General features: G+C 33.2%; 1 protein-coding gene across 2 annotated transcripts in view; it reads right to left on the bottom strand.

The window, feature by feature from the left end:
* The window catches only part of FER (FER tyrosine kinase), a 427,371-nt gene that overhangs the window by 337,675 nt on the left and 71,874 nt on the right, over nucleotides 1-17,822 (bottom strand). For both annotated transcript variants that reach the window (XM_028102607.2, XM_028102608.2), the window contains one exon: nucleotides 11,179-11,278. In XM_028102607.2, the coding sequence (XP_027958408.1) occupies nucleotides 11,179-11,278 (100 nt within the window). The remainder of the gene's footprint in view (nucleotides 1-11,178; nucleotides 11,279-17,822) is intronic.

Below are 17,822 nucleotides of genomic sequence, written 5' to 3'. Positions count from 1 at the left end.
TCTTTCCTATCTTAATTAACACCTTTGGTAATGTCATCAAACAGCATGGCTTTAAATACCAACTAATATTCAAGTTTATATTTTTACTCCAGACCTCTCCCACAAACTCTCCAGAGCTAGAGATTCAAGTACAAACTTGATGACCCCACTTAGATATCTAATAAGAATCTAAAAACCAAACTCCTGATCTTCACCTCCAAATCTGCTACTCCTACGTTTTTCTCCATCTCAGTTAAAAATAACACCATCCTTCCAGTTGTTCAGGCCAAAAATCTTGAAATCATCCTTGACTTCTTTCTCTCACACATACTACATCCCATTCATCAGCAAGTCCTTTAGGCTCTATTTTCAATATGTACATTCAGGAATTCCATATTTCTGAACTCGCCTACCCCCTAAAATTATTTGTAACCCCACAATCAGTACACACAGCGCTTTCCAGGCCCATCGCAGATATGCGCATGTGCAGAGCAGCAAAGGGGTCATTTGATACACACGTTCCCAAGTGAGGTCCAACAAGGCTCCGTCTGCCTTTTTGTTTCGGCTCCCGTGCTGTAAGCTGTCCATTTTGCAGTCTATTTAGTTCCACACCGATTGCATTTTTGTGCTTTTAATTGATGATTCTGCTGTCTAAAATGGCTAAACGTAGTGCTCAAGCGCTGTCTACTACTCTTATGATAGAGAAGACTATCACTTGTTTTACAGAGAAAATATGTGTCAGATAGCTTTGTTTAGTCATGAGTTGTAACACTGTTGACTTTGAGTTCAATGTTAATGAATCAATGACAATATATACTAAAGAAGGTGTATTTAAACAGATACACAAAACAGGATGATGTATTGGATCAGTCATCAAAAATGTTGTGACCTGGGGTTCCTGGGTGGCTTAGTTGGTTAAAGCGTCTGCCTTCTGCTCAGGCCATGATATCCCAGTCCTGGCATCTAGCCCCGCATGGGGCTCCCTGCTCAGTGGGGAGTCTGCTTCTCCCTTTGCCCCTCATCCTCCTCATGCTCACTCTCTCTCAAATAAATAAATAAAATCTTAAAAAAAAATGTTGTGCTTATAGGAACCTAACGCCCTAAGTTATGTCCAGTAGGAGCAATGATTTAGTGCTCAGCTAACACTAATTTAGTGTTCAGAGTGATTTCACAGAACATAACTACCATAAATAACAAGAATCAACTGTATATCCAGAAACGGACCACTTCTCACCACCTCTGTTACTATCACCCCAGGTCCAGGCAAGCATGAGCCCTTGCCTGGAAGTAATCTCCTTACTTCCATCCTCCTTCCACGCCTCATAGTCTCAACAAGGCTGCCAGAATTATCCTATTAAAATGTAAGTTAGTTCATGTCACTCTTCTGCTCAAAACCCACCATGGCATCCCATTTTATAAGAGTAAAAGCTGAAGTGTTTTAAAAGAACGACCAAAACCCTACAAAATCTGGGCCTCCCTCCCTCACCATCGCTCTCCCTCTCTGATTTCATCCCATACCTCCGTGTCTTTATTAGACCCCAGTTCCAGCCACACAAGCGTTTGTACAACTCCTCAAATATGCCAGACATGATCTCATCTCAGTGACTTTGCTTTGGCTATTCCCTCTACCTGGAGTACTCGTCCCTTCCTCGCTTCCTTCACTCTTCATTGATACGTCTCTTTCTCCATGAAGCCTGACCTGATCATCCTCCCAACATCCTATCCACCTACCGTGTTTCATTTTTCTCCATGGTACTCATCACCATCTAATATATTATACGTTTCACTTACTTGTTGTATTAATTAGCTCTCTTCTCTAAAATGTAAGGCTGATAGAGGCAGGAATTTTTGTATGGTTTGTTATCTACAATATTCCTAGTGTAAATAACAGTGCCTGGCACATAAAAAGAAAATACATAAATTGATACGGTTCTTACTCTTAAAAAATAAATTTAAGCTTAAATAAAATTTTTACAAAGTTAAAAGTTATAGAAAGTTTACAATTTTACCTTCTGCATCTGTTTATATCATCTTTCTAGTAATCAAGTCCAAAACTAATATTGTTAAGGAGCTCACCTATAAAATATAGAGGAAAATCAGCAAAAGGATATCATTTCTCTTAATCTCTTTGTATGTGAAACTTAGGTTTGTTTATTCAATAAAACTAAGAAAAATAGGGACAAATCAAATTATTGTGCTTTAATTTTAATTTTAGGAAGTTCTCTGAATAAACAAATCATGTAGCATATCCCATCCCACATAATATTTCAGCATCTAATGAGGATATTATAACTGTCACTCCAATTTCCGCAACTTTAACCCAAAGCAAATCAGATTAACAATGAAGAATGTCATTACTCTTTATGACCTTGTAAAGTTCCTATCATATTAAGCTCCAGGCAGCAAAAAGCATTCATGCCATAAGTTAGCTGCTGATACATCATGTATTAATAAGTAGGTCCCCCCCACAAAAAAGAAAACTTCTCACTTGCAAGCTACATCAATAGAAATGATGATCAACAAACACAGCTTGAACTCGGCTTTGGTCTTTAGCAAGTCCTGTATCCAAAATGGATTTCTTTCCTGAACTGAGAGGTAAATTTGAATTTCAGACTGTTTGTCTAGAGGACCTCCATATACCATGCACACAAGATTCTAATTTTTAAAAGTCTCCAAGATTTAGAGATTATTGAACAGAAAGGCCAGGTGCCATTCTTGTTGGACTAAAAATGAGAAAATCAACTAAAAGAGCCTTTAAAAAGTTTTATTCATTTTTTTTAAATTTGGATTTATTTAAACATAAATTTAACCATCTGTCTCAAATCTGGACTCATTTCAAACTGGTTTTCATAATTAAAGTACTCTAAAGAGACAACTCAATGGATCTAATCAATTTTAATTGGCTATAAAATACCACAGAACTATTCATAATGCATAAAGAGGCAATTTAAGAAAATCTACTTCCCAATTACAGAAAAATTTACTTTTGAATGAGACTTGCGGCTAACTCCCCACAGTTCTAGCCGTAGGTATCCTCTTATTCTGTCTGCATAGGATAAGTGAGGGCTTGTAAATACTCAGGGAGTTTACAAATCTCTTAGCCCTCTGTTTTGTTTCCCATAAAGAAAGAAAATTTGAAGGAGAGTTTGTTTCCCTACTCTTGTTATAAAAGTGGGTGAAGAGAGCTTCTTTTAAACTTCACTAGACTGACTGCTATAGGCATGTGTAATGGGGAGTAGCTCATCTCATCTTCTTTTTTCTAGATATGATGTATGATAAAGCAAAAGCATTCAGACTTCTACTCATGTAAGAGAAACCCCTACAAATGTTATTGTGGGTATTCTGAGGCTTGGTAAATATAAAACCCTACTATAATTCTAGCCACATAGAATCATTTAAATAGGCTATATAAGAATATATAACTATGAGAGTTATTTTGAACATCTTTTCTGATACTTCAGTATATCTTCAAGCGAACTATAAAACTTCAAAGCAAAATTGTATTTAAATTCACTTAATCCAAAACCATATGTTTAATACGGTATTGCTTACATTTTATAAAATTACCATACATTACATTTACTCTTAAAAAATATTTTTGACTTTGGAAAAAAAACGCTACATGGCATATGGACAAAGGAACTGCATGTAGGTATATAGGTAAAGATTATGCATATTTTTTACAACATAAATAAGTGGAAGATTATAGCAAAATAAAAAAATCTGGGAATGAATAAACTCATACAACTCTCAGAACAAATGAAAAAAGATGATGAAGTCCACTAAGATGCTAACCTTAGGTTAAAGTGTTAAGTAGATACCTTTTAAGAAAAGACCCAAATCACAATTATTCAGGCATAATCTGCAATGCCTAAAATGAAAACTATGTTGCATGAGATTAAAGGCAGATTAGACATTGTAGAAAGAAAGATTAGTAAACCTGTAAATATAGCCATTGAAATTAATCAAAATGAAACAGAAAGAGGGATGCCTGGGTGGCTCAGTTGGTTAAAAGTCTGACTCTTGATTTTGACTCAGGTCATGATCTCAGAGTCCTGGGATGAAGCTCTGCCTCCAGCTCCATGCTCTGCTTGAGATTCTCGCTCTCTCCCTCCCTCTCCCATTGCCCCTCCCCCTGCACTCATGTACTCTCTCTCTTTTTCAAAATAAATAAATAAATGTTTAAAAAGAAAGAAAGAGAGAAAATAAGACGGGGGGAAATAATGAGAAATATCAATTGGCTGTGAGACAACTACAAGCAACCTAGTATATATGTAACAGGAGTCTCTAACAGAGAGAACAGAGATGGGGAGACAGAAAATATATGTGAAGAAGTAATGGATAAAAGTTTTCCAAATATGATGAACACTATAAGGTCTCAGATACAAGTGGCTCAAAAACCACAAACACAAGGGGAAAAAAAAAAACTACAGCAATATACATCATGATCAAATTGCTTAAAACCAATGATAAAAAGAAAATTCCAAAAGCTACCAAAAGAAAATAAAATGCACAGAGCACAAAGATAAAGATTAGAGCAGATTTCTCCATAACATGATACTAGAACAACATCTTTAAAGATCTGAAGACAAAAAAAATGCCAAAATAGAATTCTATACCCAATAAAGATTTATTTCAAAAACAAAGGTGAAATAAAAACTTTTTCAAGCATGCCAAAACTCAAAGAATTTATTACCTACAGACTTAATAAGAAACATTAAAGTAAATCATTCAGGCAAAAGTAAAATGATACCAGATGGAATACAAAATGCTAGAAAAGACAGCTACATAGATAAATATATAAGATGTTCTATTGTAATTTTAAAAATAACTGACTAAACGAACACAAAAATATTAACAAGGTAGGGTGGACTTTACAAACATATGCAAAAGTAAAATATATTGCAATAATAGCACACAGACCAGAAGACTATACCATTGTAAGAGTCTCATGTTAAAAGCAAAGCATTATACAACATATGTTAAGAAAAAAGAAAACGAAGAAGATAGCAGGAGGTGAAGAATGAAGGGGAGTAAGTCGGAGGGGGAGACGAACCATGAGAGATGATGGACTCTGAAAAACAAACTGAGGGTTCTAGAGGGGAAGAGGGTGGAAGGATGGGTTAGCCTGGTGATGGGTATTAAAGAGGGCACGTTCTGCGTGGAGCACTGGGTGTTATGCACAAACAATGAATCATGGAACACTACATCAAAAACTAATGATGTAATATATGGTGATTAACATAACAATAAAAAATTTTTAAAAAAGCAAAGCATTATAATAGCACCTGAAGATAAACTATGGTAAATTAAAGATAACATAACAAAACAAAAAGTTATAGGTAGTAAGACAACAAAAGGGATAAAAAGGAATCTTAAGAAAATGTTTCAATTCATCCAAAAGAAGGCAGATAAAATGAAAAGGAGAATAAAGAATACGTGGAACAAAGAGAAAACAAACTGCAAGACGACAGATTTAAACCTAACATTATCAAAAGTCACATTAAATATAGTCTAATTATCTCCATTAAAAGGTAGAGGTTAACAAGATAAAAAAGCATGACCTAACTATATGGTGATTACAAGAAATGTAATTCAAAAATAAAGACTAAAACATTAAAGAATGAAAAAAAAAGATATACCATGTAAACACTAATCAAAGTAATGCTGGAATGGCTATATTAATATCAGGTAGAATAGATAACACAACAAAGAATACTACCAGGGATAATAAAGGTCATTTTATAATGATAAAGGGGTCAAGTCATCAAGGGATATAATAATCATAACTGCTTATTCACCTAGTAACAGATTTTCAAAATACATGAAGAAAAATATTGACAAATACAAAAAGAAATAGACTAATCCACAACTACAGTGGGAGATTTCATTTGCCCTCACACAATCATTAATATAACAAGTAAACAGAAAAATCAGTAAGAACATAAAAAAATCAAAAAACACAATTAGCTTACTGGACCAAAAGCTGACAATATAGACCACTCCAACCAAAAGCAGGAGAATACACATTCTTATCAAGTGCATATGAAACATTTATCAAAACAGACCATACTGTGGGCCAAATAACATATACACATAAATTTAAAGAAATGAAGTCATAAATATCCTCAGATCAAAATGGAATTAAATTACAAATAAAAAATATAAATATCTCTAGAAAAATGCCAGAAGTTTAAAAAACTAACCCACACACTTTTAAATAACCTATAGATCAAAGGAAAAACAAAAGGGAAATTAGAAAGTATTTTTAATTGAATGAAAATGAAGATGGTGTATGAAAATTTTTGGAATGTTGCTAAAACAGTACTTAGGGAAATTTATAACACAAAATTCCTGTAGAAAAATAACAGTTCTCAAATCAATTATTTTAGCTTCCATATTAAGAACATTTACTTTTTTTTAATGGTGGAAACTAAGCCTAAAACAAGCAGAAGGAAAGAAATAATAAAGATTAGAGCATAAGCCAATTAAATAGAAAGCAGAAAAATAGGAAAAAAAAAACAATAAAGCCAAAAGCTGATCTTTGAGAAAATTAATAAAATTGATAAACCTCTAGCCAGAATGATTAGAAACAAAGAGAAAAGACATTAAAATACCAGTATCAAGAATGGGAAAGAGAAACAATGAATCATGGAACACTACATCAAGAACTAATGATGTAATGTATGGTGATTAACATAACAATAAAAAATTTAAAAAAAATAAATGGAAGAAAATGTCAAAAAAAAGAAAAAGAATGGGAAAGAGAAAGTCACCACAGATTTTACAAATTAAAAAGGTGAATAAGGAAATATTATAAACGATTTAATAGCAAAAAATTCAACAACTTAGGTGAAATGGACATTTCCCTGAAGGATACAACCCATTAAAACTCAAAAAGAAAAAGATAAACTAAAGAGTTTACATCAATTCAAAAACTTGAGTTTATAGTTTAAAAATCTTTGCCAAAAAGTAAAAAATAAAAACAAACAAACCCAGATGCCTCACAAGTGAATTCTACCAATATTTAAGAAATATTACCAGTTGAACAAAAATCTTTCTTGTTGAACAGGAAGAAACCATCCACAGAATAGCATTATCTTTAAAATAAAATGAGATAAAAATACAAGAAACAAAGATATAGATAAAAATTATGAAAAAAAAACTTAGTCAACCATATTCAACAATATAAAAAAATGATAGTGCATCACAACCAAGGAGTTTATCCCAAGAATGTAAGATGGTATAATACTTAAAACGTGAAAATCAATCAAAGTAATTCATATCAAACAAAAAGAAGAAAAAATATTTATCTCAATAGATATAAAGAAAGCATTTGACAAAATCCAACATCTACTCTAAAACAGGAATAGAAAGGAACTTCAACCTGATAAAAACTTTGAAACTATAGCTAACTTAATACTTAATTTTTACTTTTCCCCTAAGTTCAGGAACAAGACAATTATCTTTGCTCTTTCTACCTCTATTCAACATTATACTGGAGGTTCTAGCTAGGGCAATTAGGCAAGAAAAAGCTATCCAGATTGGAAAGGGAAAGTTAAACTTTCTTTATTCATAGACAACATGATCGTGCAGGAGTTCCTTTGTGAGGTCATTTACTTTTTATATGGATAAATGTGATAGAAAATTTTGCCAACATTTATAGGCATTATGTCAAAACCTTAGTTCAGATACAAGCTTTATAGATTCACAAAATTGTTTTATGGCTAAACCTAAACAGGTATTCAACCAACTTGTATATTCAGAACTTAATCTGCAATAGAAAAGTAAAACCTGTGCATTTTATATTCAAGAACTCATTATTCTATGCTGCTATCAAGAAACACTCTGAATTATTAACTTCAGTTGAATAGGGCTAACTAAAATTATTTTGGTTGTTCTCAGTTTACATGTTATAAATAATAATCAATAGACTAATGTTCAAATTAGTCCAAGTCAATTTAAGACAAATATTTGCTTTCTCAGCTCAGCACAGAGCAAAACAAGTTTAATACTTAAGATATATTACCAAAAAATTAATTAAAATGCTACATTCATGTTGCAAATTACTGTTATATTTTACATTAGACAACATAAACTAATGTTCCTTTGGATAAAAACTTTAATATTCAAAATTTAAAGTATTTTGTGTAATCCACACAGCAGGGGTCAGGAATCTGGAATTTAAGCATTAACCCAGCCTTCCTCTTGATCGACTGTAAGTGCTAAACCTCCAGTTGCAGTAACTGAGTCTTTAACTCCCAACCCATTCTCAAATCCAGAATTTAACCCTTGCTACAGGAATTATTTTCAGGCCTTGTTTCCCCGCAAAGCCTTATCTCCCCTAAAGGCTTGTCTTCTCTAACTGGAAGCTGTATGTGAGACTTGGGTCTTAAGAACTCCTAATATCCATGGTTGCTAGAACCACAGCCAGGGTATTCACTGTCAGTGCCCAGCAATCCCTAGAGACCATGCCAGAACTACCCTGGTCTGGCCTATACAGATGAACTAAGGTTCTGACATAAAGTCTGCAAATGTTGGAAATTTTACTATCCTTACAGAGTAAATTACTTCACAATAGAAACCCTATTTCCACATTAAACATAAAAAGTAGTTTGATAACAGAAACAAAGTGTTCAAAAATATAATTTTATACTTTTTCACAAAACATGATAGTTTTGATTATAAAAAGATAAATTTACATATGTGTCAAGTATCGAACACAATCATATAAGAACTTATTTTAAAAATACGTACTCTATGGGTTATAAATTGACTTAATGACACCAATCAAATTTTTGAAAATAGGAAAATATTATCACTAATTCTCCTTTTAGAAGGAGAAATGTAAATAAATTCATGAGATTCAGCCAAATAATAACACTTCTTGGGACCAATTAAAACTACAATCTTCAGGGGCGCCTGGGTGGCTCAGTTGTTAAGCGTCTGCCTTCGGCTCAGGTCATGATCCCAGGCTCCTGGGATCAAGCCCCACATCGAGCCCCACATCGAGCCCCACATCGAGCCCCACATTGGACTCCCTGCTCTGTAGGAAGCCTACTTCTCCCTCTCCCACTCCCCCTGCTGTGTACCCTCTCCAGCTGTGTCTCTCTCTGTCAAATAAATAAATAAAATCTTAAAAAAAAAAACAAACTAGAATCTTCAAATTTTCTAGCTGCCTTCCTACTATTAATACAACACTAAATGGTATTTTATCTAGATTAAAAGTAATAAAAAAACAATAAAGAACTATTATCTGTGAAAAAAATTTGATAATATAAGCACTATGTACAAGAACTATTTAAAATTTTATTACATCAGAATTAGATTTCATTTATTAAAGCAAAATAAACTATATCACTAAAAAATGGATATCAAAGACTAGGGAGTAAATATCTATTTTTTTTTTTTAACTAATCATTCTCCAACAGATACAGACCTAGAGTGAAATACTTAGCATACCTGAATTACAATACAGTTGGATTAAGTCATCACTTGCTCTGGGTGAATTTAAATAGGGATATTTTTAATACAGGGCAATAATTTGAGAATGCTACCCATGCATTAAATAACACACTTTATAAAAATTAACTATTTTGACAGATTAAGTAGTAATGCTTAACATGCAAAACTACTTCTAAACTACTCTTTAAGCAAGGGACCTCTTGTACATAAACTGAATTTTGAAAGAGGTTAAGACTTGCAGTTCATAAATAAGAATATCAACTAGAAATGGGTAAGCTCCTTGAATGCCTAGGAAATACTGCTTGAATTTCAATAACTTAAAGATAGCAAATGCTCAGTAAATATTTCTCGATTATCTAAAGCTCTCTTTAAAATAATAAAGGAATTAAAATTAGATATATGAAATTTGAAAATCTATGAAATAATCATACAGTGTTGGAACTCACATCCAATACTATCTGACTCCAAAGTATGTGTGTATGTATATATATATATATATATATATATATATATGATCTTTATACAATGCCATTTTTTTGTTTTACCACTTAAATAATTTAAGATAATTGAATTACAAAAGTATTTTAAAAGATATGTTTATATTAATAAAGAGATCATGATCTCAAAATACTGGTTGAGGTACATGAAAAAAAAGCAGAAATAAGAAAACTTTAAACACAGCTTCATCTTCCCTAAAAAAAGTAGTAGAAACACTGCAAAAAGCAGAAACATGAGGTAAATGTGTGAGGGGTGGGGACAGGAACAGAGGGAAACAAAGTGTTGGCAGGAAAATGGGGAGCAGAGAGAAAGCAAGAGAAAGGGGAAGGATAGAGAGAAGGAAAGGGAGGAAGCAAGCAGAGAGCAGCCAGAGGAGGAAGAGGGGGGAGACAAAGGAAAGAAGTAAGAAAGGGAAGGAGGGAGAAATGCATCCAAATCAGGATCTCTTTTAGTCTACTGGGATTAACAACAAAAACATAGTATTTTCATTGTACAAGATATATTCAAATATAGAGCTATTTATTTCATTTACCTCAGGAAAATAAGAATATATACACAACAAGTAGAAGACCAAGAGAAAATATGTTGAGAAAAAGAAGATGGAGCTGCTAAATAAAGCTTATATTTAGACAGGAAGAATTTTTTTTTAAAACCTCCAACTTATACAATTAAAAAAATTTAAATATGAAGACTGTTTACTCACATTTAAAAACTCATAACCATAAACACTTGTTTAAAATATAAATAATGTTTCTCTTTCTACTTACTTCCATTTATGAAAATGTTAGGACAATATAGGCACAGAAAATTAAGCTATGAAAGCAAAATAATGCTATAAAATAACCTTGTCTTTTAGTGGCTTTTAAATACCACAGGTAAAAAGAGGACTAAAAAAGGTGTCTAAACAAACACAACCCTATTTTTCTTATTCAGTATTCAGTATTAAATAAGTAAATCTGATGGTGGAGAGAAAATTTTAAACATTCTTTGCATTCTATTACCAGTGCAATGTAACTCCATTTAGTATGAACTACTTAAAAATATTTTACATCATTTTAAAAGAACAAAAAAATAAAAAGACGTATTAAATAGTGTGACAATTAGTCTATTTTGGCATATTTTGATATTTTTAAAATGTGAATTGGTCTAAGTGGAATCATTCTGCTACTCATAAAGACAACCTTCAAATGATGAGAATAAAAATGACTAAAATAATTTTCCATAACTTTTCCATACCTTTAGCTAAAGCTTCTTTATATTTCTCTTTGGCAGAATTCATTTCTTTTATTAACTGTCTATAGCTGGATTTTAATTTCTCTAATTCTGTCTTTGTAACCTGTCAAAAAAAAAAAAGAACAAATTTTAAATTACTCCCTTAACCCCTGGCAACCACTGATCTTTCTATTGTCTCCATAGTTTGTATTATCCAGAATATCATATAGTTAGAATCATGTAGTATGTAAATTTTTAGATTGGCTTCTTTCACTTAGTAATATGCATGTAAGTTTCCTCTGGGTCTTTTTTGGCTTGATAGCTCATTTCTTTGAGCATTAAATAATATACCATATTCAATATTCTGTTGACAAGTCTGGGGCTTTTGCCTCTTCATATAAACTTTAGAATCAGTTTTTCAATATCCACAAAATAACTTATTGGGGACTTTGATTGGGATTGTGTTAAATCTAAAGAGCAAGCTGGGAACAACTGACATCTTGATAATATTGAGTCTTCTCATCAACAATCATGGGATATGTCTCCCAATTATTTCTTCTATGAATTCTCTCATTGGAATTCAGTTGTTCTCCTATAGATCTTGTATATATGTTGTTAGATTTCTACCTAAGTATTTCATTTTTGGAGGTGCTAATGAAAATGGTATTGTGCTTTTAACTTCATATTCCACTTGTTTATTGTTGATGTATAGGAGTCACTGACTTTTGTATGGTAACATCGTATCCTGTAACCTTGCTATAATGACTTACTAATTCCCAGTTTTTTTGTTGATTTTCTTGGATTTTCTACATAAACAGTCATGTCATCTGTAAACAAAGAGATTTATTTCATTGTTCCCAGTCTGTATATATTTCTTTTTCTTGTCTTATTGCATTGGCTAAGGCTTCCAGTATGATGTTAACAAGCAACAGTAAGAGGAAACATCCTTGACTTGCTTCTGATCTTACTGGGAAAGTTTCAAGTTTCTTACCATTACTTATGATGTTAGCTGTACGTTTTCTGTAGATATTCTTTACCAAGTTGAGGAAGGTTTCCTCTTTTCCTAGTTTACTTAGAGTTTTTATCATGAATGTGTACTGATTTTGTAAAATTTTGTCAAGTGATTTTTCTGCATGTCAAGTGATTTTTCTGCATCTATTTGCATGCTCATGGGATTTTTCTTTTTCAATCTGTTCATGTGATGGACTGCATTAACTGATTTTCAAATATTGTACCAGCAGATTTTTGCATCTATGCTCATGAGAGATACTGTAGTTTTCTTTTCTTCTAATATCTTTGTCTGGTTTGGTAATGGTGGTCTCTTGGATTAGTTAGGAAGTATCCCTCAGTTTCTTTTTTTTTTTTTTTTAAAGATTTATTTATTTATTTGAGAGAGCGAGAATGAGAGAGAGAGAGTACATGAGAGGGGGGAGGGTCAGAGGGAGAAGCAGGCTCCTCGCTGAGCAGGGAGCCTGATGTGGGACTCAATTCCGGGACTCCGGGATCATGACCTGAGTCGAAGGCAGTCGCTTAACCAACTGAGCCACCCAGGCACCCCCTCAGTTTCTTTTTCTGAAAGAGATTGTAGAGAATTGGTATGATTCCTTCCTTAAATATTTGATAAAATTCACTATCTGAGCCTAGTGCTTTCTGTTTTGGAAGGTTATTAGTTATTGATTCAATAACTTTAATAGATATATGCCTATTCAAATCGTCTATCTCTTCTTGTGTGAGTTTTAAGCAGACTGTGTCTTCCACAGAATTGCCAAATTTCTTGTATGAAATCAAATTTGTGGGCATAGAGTTGTTCACAGTATTCCTTCATTACCCTTTTAATATGGACTATGTAGTTGATGTCCCCTCTTTCACTCCTGATATTAGTAATTTGTGCCCACATTGTTTTTATTAGTTAACCTGGCTACAAACTTAATGATTTTACTGATATTTTCAAAGAACCAGCTTTTGATTTTGTTGATTTTCCTATTGGTTTTATGTTTTCACTTTAACTAATTTCCACTCTAGTTTGTATCATTTGTTTTCTTCTGCTTACTTTGGATTCAATTTGCTCTTTCTTTTTTTTCTAATGCCCTAAGGTAGAAGTTTAGAGGATTGATTTTAGATCTTTTTTCTTTCCTAACATACATTCATGCTATAAATTTTCATCTAAGCACTGCTTTTGCAACCTACAAATTTTGATGGGTTTTATTTTCATTTTCATTTAGTTCAAAATATTTTTTAATTTCTCTTGAGATTTCTTCTTTGATCCATGTGCCATTTAGAAGTATTTTGTTTAATCTTTTCCAAAGAAGACATTTAGATGGCCAACAGACATATGAAAAGATGCTCAACATCACTCATCATCAGGGAAATGAAAACCAAAACTACAATGAGGTATCACCTCCACCAGTCACAATCACTAAAAGTAACACAGGAAACAACAGATGCTGGCGAGGATGCAGAGAAAGAGGAACCCTCTTACACTGTTGGATAGAATGCAAATTGCTGCCGCTACTCTGGAAAACAGTATGGAGTTTTCTCAAAAAGTTGAAAACAGAAGTACACTATAATCCAGCTATCTTTCAATTACTAATTTCTATTTTAATTCCATTGTGGTCTCAGAGCAGACACTGGAAGATTTCTATTCTTCTAAATTTATTAAGGTATGATTTATGGTCTAGAATGTGGTCTATCTGTTGAATCTTCCATGTAAGCTTTAGAAGAATATGATTCTGCTGTTATTCAATGAAACAGTCTGTAAATGTTCACTGTATCTAATTGATTAATGGTACTATTAAGCTCACCTATGTCCTTACTGATTTTCTGCCTGCTGGGTTTGTTCATTTCTGATGGGGGGGGGTGTTAAGTCTCCAACTGTAATGGAGTATTCATCCATTTCTTCTTGCAATTTTATCAGTTTTTACAGCTCCTTCAGTATTTTGAACTTATGTTGTTGGGCATATACAAGTTAGGGATTGTTATGTCTTCTTGGAGAACTAACCCCTTTATCATTATGTAATTCCCTTCTTTATCCCCAATAAGTTTCCTTGCTTTGAAGACTGCTCTGTTTGAAACTAATATAGCCAATCCTACTTTCCTTTGATTAGGGTTAGCATAACATATCTTTCTCCATCCATTTACTATCAATCTGTATGTGTCTTAATATTTAAAATGGGTTTCTTGTAGACAACATATAGTTGGGTCGTTTGTAAATCCACTCTGACAATCTCTGTCCTTTAATTGACTCATTTAGACCACTAACTTTCAAAGAACTTATCTAAATACCTGGGTTAATGGCAATCATATTTGTTAGCTTCCTATTTGTTACCTTTGTTATTTATTCCCATTTTTGTCTTCCATTATTTTTCTATGGTTTTGATATTTTATACAATTCCATTCTCTCTCATTTCTTATATATCAGTTATATTTCTTTTTTAACTTTTTTTTAGTAGGTGCCCTGGAGTTCGCAATATGTATCTATAACTAATGCAAGCCTATTTTCAAAGAACACTATACCACTTCACAGGTAGTATGAGTACCTTACAATAACAATATAATCGTAATACCTCTTTTCTATCCCGTATATCATTGCTGTCATTCATTTCACTTATATATAAGCATATATAAACTTATATATGTATGTATACACACATACACACCCAAGATACATGATTGTACATAACTGAATTTTATTGTTGCTATTACTATTTTCAATAAACTGTTACCCGTTAGATCAAGAATGAGAAAAATAAGTTTTTATTTTATCTTCACATTCTTTCCCTAATGGTCTTTTATTTTTTTAAGATTTTATTTATTTACTTGTCAGAGAGAGAGAAAGCACAAGAAGGGGGAGCAGCAGGCAGAGGGAGAGGGAGAAGCAGCCTCCCCACTGAGCAGGAAGCCCTATGTGGAGCTCGATCCCAGGACCCTGGGATCATGACCTGAGCCAAAGGCAGCCACTTAACCAACTGAGCCACCCAGGCGCCCCTCCCTAATGCTCTTTCTTTCTTTACATAGATCTGAGTTTCTGACCTATATCATTTTCCTTCTCAATCCACTGGCTACAGGTTTCCTCAATTTTCATTTGTCTAAGAAAGTCTTTATTTCACTTTTGAAGGATAATTTCACAAGGTATAGAATTCTAGGATTGTGGGTTTTTTTCTCTTAACACTTAAATATTTCATTTGACTACCTTCTTGCCTACTTAATTCCGAGGAGAAGTCAGATGTAATTCTTATATTTGTTCTTCTATAGGTAAGGTGCTTTTTTACTCAGGCTTCTTTCAGGATTTTTTCTTTATTTTTGATTATTTGTAGTGTGAAATTGATATACCTAAAGGTAGTTTTTTGGTCATTTATTCTGCTTGATGTTCTCTGAACTTCCTGGATCTGCTGTTTGGTGTCTGACATTAATTTAGGGAAATTCACAGTCATTATCATTTCAAATATCTCTTCTGTTCCTTTCTCTCTTTCTTCTCCTTCAGGTATTCCCATTATACATATGTTACACCTTTTGTAATTACCCCACGGTTCTTGGTTAATTCTGTTCCATTTTTTTTTCAGTCCTTATTCTCTGCTTTTCAGTTTTGTAGATTTCTACTGATATAGTATCATTTTCAGAGATTCTTTCCTTAATTGTGCCCATTCTCTTATTAAGCCCATCAAAGTCATTCTTCACTTCTGTTACAGTATTTTTGCTCTCTAGAATGCTAGAATGCCTTTTGTTTCTTTCTTAGGATTTCCATCTTTATGCTTACATTACCCATCTGTTCTTTCATGCTTTTTACTTTACCCATTGGAGCCCTTAGCATATTATACATAGTTGTTATAAATTCCTGGTCTGATAATTCCAACATTCTTACTGTGTCTGGGTCTGATGCTTGTTCTGTCTCTTCCAATTGTGTATTTTTGCCTTTTGCTATCCCTTGTTATTTTTTCTTGATTGCTAGGCAGGATGTACCAGGTAAAAGAAACTGATTAAATAGGCCTCTACTAATATGGTGAGAAGCTGTCAGAAAAGGGGAAGCATTTTATACCCTATGTTTAGGTCTCAGTCTTTTACTAAGTCTGTGCCTCTGGCTATGAACTTCACATGTGCTATCCAGCTGAGTAGCCCACTCCCCACTCAGAGTGAGCAGGAGTTATGAATTTTCCTCCCCCCAGATTACTTAGGTTAAGGGTAAACAGTTTCTCCTGAGAGCAGACTTTATTAAGGACAGAATGCTTTGACATATATCAAAATGGTTCCTTTTCCCCTCCCCCTGCTGGAGCATGAAATTTTTTTCCAATATTCACTGTGAGAACCTGGTAGAGGTCTGGGATGTTAAACTCACTGAAGTGCAGAGGCCTCTCAATAAGTGACTCCTCCTGGAGTTTTTAACAGTCAAAATTGTCCACACTGAGCATCCAGAACTTGTCAGTTACAGTTCAGGTGTTCCTATACACAGCACTGCTTCCCAAAGAGGTTTTTGCTCTGGTAAATTGTGATTCTCTGTATTTACTTGTCTGTCTCTCCAATTTTAGGGGGAGCCAATGGCTCTGTCACCTCACTTCTCTTAAGGATCTAAGAAGAGCTGTTGATTTTTCAATGTGTTCAAATTTTAACTCTTTATTAGGATGGTGTGACAACGTCCAAACTTCTTACATGCCAGACTGGAAACTGGAATTCTTAACTTTTGAAGTTGCTAAAGAACCAATTCATTGTTCTCCAAACTGGTTAATTAATTGTAAAAAGCAAGCATTTATCCTGTTTGTTGTTTATGAACTATACCTCAGGGTAGCCAAATAGTTGATGTAAGAAAACTTTTTATTGAAAAATTACAGTTAACAATCACATTAGGAATGATAGAAGTAAAATGCTGCCATTTTATAACCCCTACTAAAATAATGGATCTAAGCAGCAAACATCAGTTGTTTCTAAAACTACTGGTGAATGGCTGAAGGGAAACTTTATCAATAGGTTGATCAGTCTGGCAGCACTAGAACCTATTAGTCAAGTTTAACAGCACAAAAGATAAACAAGAAGACATTAGATAGCTCAAATATGAAAAAAACAGGAAGTCTATACCAGTATCTATGATATATTCTTGCCCCCCGAAAATAGCCAGAATTTTATCAAGCAGTTTACAGGAAAATTAAAAGATAAAGGAGTATGTGAAATCACATCAAAAGATGATAACAATAAAATCAAAAATTAAACAAATTCAATTCCATAGAGTAAATTACCCAGTTTCTTCCACAAATAAATGGCATTTTAAAAAGGTTGGGGGGAGGTACCTACAGGTTAAAAGAAAATTATTCAAATGTAATGTGTGAGCCACATTTGGGTCATGATTCAAATGAACCAACTGTAAAAAACATTTAAATGACAACCATTTGAGCACAATCAGGATATTTAATAACCCTAAGGAATTACTGTTATTTTTAGGTGGGTTAATGATAATATGGTTAAGTTTTTTCAAAAGAGTATTTATTTCTAAATATACTAAAATATTTATGGATAAAATGATACCTGGAATTTTCTTTAAAATGATCCAGTGTATTAGAAAAGGTAGGTGAGTATAGATTTAAAAAAAAAAAAAATCTTGACTATGTGGGTGGATCAGTCAATAGGAGTTTGTTTTATTATTCTCTCTTCTTTTGTACATTCAAAATTTTTGTAATGAAAAACAC

This window comes from Eumetopias jubatus, unplaced genomic scaffold (assembly GCF_037043125.1).
Source record: "Eumetopias jubatus isolate StellerSeaLion01/CBP00866 unplaced genomic scaffold, mEumJub1_p1.0 scaffold_5, whole genome shotgun sequence".
In the NCBI taxonomy this organism is placed as follows: Eukaryota; Metazoa; Chordata; class Mammalia; order Carnivora; family Otariidae; genus Eumetopias; species Eumetopias jubatus.
This window is presented reverse-complemented; position numbering and strand designations above follow the sequence as displayed.